The sequence below is a fragment of the Lepisma saccharinum genome, chromosome 18, assembly GCF_977018435.1.
Source record: "Lepisma saccharinum chromosome 18, izLepSacc3.1, whole genome shotgun sequence".
Taxonomy (NCBI): domain Eukaryota; kingdom Metazoa; phylum Arthropoda; class Insecta; order Zygentoma; family Lepismatidae; genus Lepisma; species Lepisma saccharinum.
Window position 1 is genome coordinate 9,036,879 of NC_139246.1, and position 5,274 is coordinate 9,042,152.

A 5,274-nucleotide genomic window follows, 5' to 3' on the forward strand; every position below is an offset into this window, starting at 1 on the left:
GGTAAGCATCTCTCTCTGCCAACAGCTTTTGCACCCCTGGTTAAAAGTGGAACTACAGATCTGAAAAGGCCGCCAAGGAAACTTCCAATTCCGTGACCTCTCTGGAAGGGTGCACCTTGATATATGTTTGATACACCGCCACCATGAAGATTGTGATAATGATGTATGTACGGGTTCATTATTGCAGAGAGCGTTTGAAGTGAAGCTTTAATGACACTTCCCCGAATATAAATGGTATTTTCTCCCCTGTATGATCCCTAATATCTATTTCCAGAGTATCAAATTGCTTTTTCATGAGAGGAATATACTGTAGAGAGTGAAACTCGATGTGTGCGTCACTGCCGAACACAAAATGTCGAACATTTGTACCCACTATTTTCAGAAGAGGTGCGAATGTATCTCCTACAATTTGAGGTTCCAATATATCACAGTAGATAAACATTTGTTGTGGTACGCCCAGAGCTAAATTTGTGGGAGACGATGAGTGTATACGTTGATGTCCATCAAGTTTGATTGTCTTGAAGGGATCAAAACCTAACTGCGTAGCAAGTTTTGGAGAAAATCTGATCTCAGTAAATAATAGTGAATTTTTCATATCTCTCAGAATTTCTCCGTTCTGTCTTAAAAGAATATGACGATCATCCAAAAGAGAGATATTAAAGGGAACACCAGAGTTTTGAATTGCTGCTACCACCTGTGTCATGTCTCGATAATATCCCGCCTGTATTTTAACTTTTTTCCAATCAGCAGTATCTGGATTAATATTATAGTAGATTATATTCTGCCTTTCTGTTATGTTGTACATAAAATTAGGGTAATGTATTTCGGCAGCAGCAACTTCCCAGGATCCTTGAAGTTCTATCTGCTTTGGAAGTTTTGTTATAAAATTTGATAATGTATTGTCTGGAAATAAGTTCATAGAACTATTACTAGGTAGTGTTATGTAAAAAGAAGACATCATGTTATATTTTTCAGACTAGAGTACGGGATCCAACAACTAAAAGTGGATGGATATCCTCTCCACTTAACGAACACCTATTTTCTGCTACCCTTTCCTCTTGTATCTATTATTTTATCTATTTTAAATTCTTCCGGTAGATGTACTTTCTGAAGTTCTTGTCGGTAGAATGTTCCATCAATACTGTTTTTATTTAAATCTTCAATCTTGTAAACAGTAGGGGTACGTGATATGATAGAGATAATTTTAAAAATTTCCTCCGACCATTTTCCTATGTATCCTTTTTCAAATGTCGATACTTCCCTAGCAATCCTGACATAATCTCCTTTCTGTAGAGAATTCCTATTTTCTTTTGAAGTTGAAGATGCTCTCGAGGTGCTACTGCGCAGATTTTCCCATACTTCTAGAATATTATTTGGTTTTACATTTTTTGGTGCCATTTTAATACTTCTATGTTTGGCACTGTTATACGCCCTTAACATTTTTGGTAACTGGTTAATGTAGCAATATGACTGTTTTGCTGTGAAATACTTCCACATTTTTTCCTTTAGTTTTCTGTTGAATCTTTCAATAATACTAGCTTTGACATCAGGGTTCTTAGTGGTAAAATGATGAATGTTATTACTTCTGAAAAATTTTTGAACTAAAGAATTGAGAAATTCTTTTCCTTTATCTGTTTGAATAGTAATAGGTTTTCTTCCCTTTGATTGTTGAAGAATAACTCTGAATGCTTCCATTATGTTGGTACCTGTTTTGTTGAGCAGAGGCACTGCCCATGCATATTTCGAAAATGCATCGATAACTGTCAACATATACTTGTAATTCTCATTTTCGGAACTAATACTTTTCAAATCAACAAGATCTGCCTGCCATAAGTCATCAATGTTGTTAATAATATAACGATTTCGAGAAAATTTTCTTCTCAATGGCTTATGTAATGTGTATGTTTCTTGTCCTTGTAACCATTCTTCAATTTTCTTTTTGGAATATTTTTTTCCTGTTGCTTCCCATAACCTATTGACAGTTGAATACCCCGCAGGGTTGGAGATGCTGTAATAGATGTTCCTCAAAGTGGAATCCATAGTTCACTAATAATATGAACGGGAAGTGCGAGTGTTATTAATACTTTAGCCAATTGGTTTCAACATTTTTGTTTTCCCCTACTTGTTTACATAAATCAGTTTTCAATTTTTCTATTAATTCCCACCGTCGGGAATTACCAATAAGCTCCTGAGAAATATTAACATTGGCTAGAAATTTAGAAAAATATTCATATCCTCTAGGATTACTATTTTGTCGATTTCTGACAACATCACTGATAAGATCTACGATATTACTTCCGGGGATAACCTTGTTGTAAATTTTGGTCTCTCCTTGAGAATTCCATTGAATATTACTACTTGTTTTCAGACGGCGATACAATATGTCTGCTTTTGAATGAAACTTTTTAGGGATGGTCGCCAATATTTCATCGTAAATTGGGTCCGAAAGTGCACAACCATGCTCCAATTCTTGATTTATGTCCTTCTCGTCATTTTGATCCTGATGCTTTTCTTTAGATATTATGGGAATTTCCATAGGAGAATTTAATTTTTGTACAAAATGAAGATATCTGCTTAGAACTTGCTGATACATATTCCATTTCTCTTCATCAGATAATTTTTTTGGTGCAAAATTTTACTCATTTCTGCATCCAAATTGGAAAGCGGTATAAAATTATGTTGTTGTTGATGATGTATTTTCCGGAATGTATCCTGTGGCACCAGGATCATCTTGTTTGCATGCTCCATCAATTAAAAAGACTGGAAAAAATCCCGCTAATTAACGGTCCAATGAGATATGGTAAAAAGCCTCCGGATTGTATGATATACTTCTTCTTTTTCTTCCACGATGTTCCACGCTTCACTAACTTTCTTAACACTTGCTTATAACGAGCTAATTTCTTCTTCTGGCTTTGTTTCAACTGAACATTACCTTTTAAAGTATTATATGCACATTCAGAAATGTCATGAACCAAGGATTCATCTGCATTTTTTAGAATGGTTTGTCGCACTGCAGGTTTGCATTTCGATAAAGTTCGGAGCAATGTAGCGTTCTTCATCATTGGGGATGATATGTCGGAATGGTATTTTCCCACGGTGATTAAAATACTTATTTAGGTACATAAATGTAATTATATTCGTCGTCCGGAAACACACAGGTTCTGAATCGAAACTTTTCTGGCGTAGTTTGTTTCAGGTCGAGAAAAATGTATCCATAAGGTGGAGATGTGGCATCCTTGTAAATTTCGACGAAGAATTTTTTATTTTCCGGATAAATTTGAGAAGACAAATGCTGAATCTGACCTTTATCCCTAGGATTCTTAAAGCAGACAAGATAGTGACAATTCAATGATATATCACGGCATCCTTTCCCTTGATGAAATACATTTTGTGATAGAAATATTAAACTAATATTTCTATGATGGCAACCTTTTGTAAAAAGATCAACAACTCTACTATCAGCTTCTCTCATCAGATCATCGAGTATAATCAAATGGGGTCCTTCTTCTGGTGTGTATACCTCCATGTTGGGAAGTCCTTTGTGAAATTGTACGTCACTTGAAACTCTATTGTATAAGGGCTGCCACTCACTGTAACACCAAGTAATATTAATAAAATTTATATTTACTAAACTTTTAAGATGTAGTAAAATTCTCGAAGAAAAGTTTGATTTTCCACATCCAGACGGTCCAGCCAGAATCATAGAAAAGGGATGTTCCAACTTACATTCCATATTTTCTCTGTATGCAAACACAAATTTATTTTAAGGTATGGCCTTCACGTATGATCAACCTCTATCGGGATCAAAAATACTTCTGACAGATTTATTTCGTGCGCTGTTTCTTTTGTGGATTTGAATATCCAAAAGGCACAGTATCCAGATCTTCAATGATTCTTCTTTTTGTGTAAACCACTTTCAAGATTTTACTTTCAGGTCTGTTGAAGATCCTAAAGTCTTTACTTCTTACAATTTTCTTATTGTTATGTACATGAATTGCTTCTGTCTCATTAACCACCATATTTTTCATCGAAAATATATTTATCTTCTTGGTATTTGCATAGTTCAGGGTGATGCCTTTTACTTTGCAGACGCCACTTTGAACTTGTGTGGTAGGGTTTTTCACATTAAATGCATAAGATTTTGGGCCCGTGGAGACAAACTCCGTTATGTAACTTCCATCACCATAAATCTCCAGCTCATCAGTCATCTCACCAAGATAATTACCCGTCACCGGTTCAAATTCTCCGTTTCTTGAAATGTAAATAACACTATCTGTGTCGTAATATATTACACGCTCATTGAGCTGCTCAAGATATTTGTACAGATGAAGTCTCGCCCCTGCCGTAGTGTAAGCAGCAATAACTACATTTACGTTTGGTAACTCAGCGACTGCCTCATCTACATGTTGCCAATTCATAACAAGAGAATTCTCGTCGATAGGAATAAGCGAATTAACACTAACGGAAGGATTCATGAGTGCAGTATACAGCTCAGAGGGTTGTGATACTATCGAGGTTTTTGGCATATTTGGTCTCTGCCCATATTTGCCCCAAAAACTATTGAGCATCAATTTTGCGAGACACCGTTTTCCAGAGTTGATCTCAATTTTGTCATAGTCCAGATGGATTCCTTCTTTCTTGTAATATTCCGAGATAAAATTTACTTTATCTTGCTCAGTTTTACAGCTGGATGGCCAACCACTAGCTTCTTGCTTCATTTTTAGAAATTTGTCAATATATTCCACAAACAATCCCCCTTGTCTTGTTTTCGGGTCAAAACTGGTTACTCGGTATTGCCACGCTTCGTACATCTTTGTAATTTTGTATCCTTCCTGAACTGCCTTTCTTAGCTCATCTGCAACCCATGTGCCTGGGAAGGATCTCTCGTCTGGATTATGAATACATTCTCCCTGATTATTCTCGTCAGCACATGATCTGCACAGGGTAAAAAATAACTTCCCTTTCATTTTCATGGGTAATACAGGGTGGTAGAGATTTTTTGGGGGTAGAACTGTACACATTACAAGCCCCTCGATATTCTCAATGTTGGGACAGTCTTCGGCGAGAAAAATGGTTGGATGCCCTATGGGAAATTTTCCATACTTACAAATATACGGGTATAGAGAACAAATGTCAATGTATTTTATCTTCTCACCGTCACTAGCTTTGTAATATAACTTTGAGGCATTCGTTCGACCACCAGTTAGACTCGCTCTAGGATCCAAAGGCTTCTTGATAGTCATAGGGTGGTTTTTCACACACTCTTCAATCTCA

At 36.2% G+C, this 5,274-nt stretch overlaps 1 protein-coding gene across 1 annotated transcript; it reads right to left on the reverse strand.

Annotated features, from left to right (window-relative positions):
* Positions 1-3,824: 3,824 nt before the first annotated feature.
* Positions 3,825-4,967, reverse strand: LOC146002649 (uncharacterized). Its single transcript, XM_083140612.1, has one exon. The coding sequence runs from the start codon at positions 4,965-4,967 to the stop codon at positions 3,825-3,827; it is 1,143 nt and encodes a 380-aa protein (XP_082996738.1).
* Between the last annotated feature and the right edge of the window lie 307 nt (positions 4,968-5,274).

What these genes read in the sequence shown, in the direction of transcription:
- LOC146002649 (XM_083140612.1), bottom strand. Translation starts at nt 4,967, where the DNA reads ATGAAAGGGAAGTTATTTTTTACCCTGTGCAGATCATGTGCTGACGAG.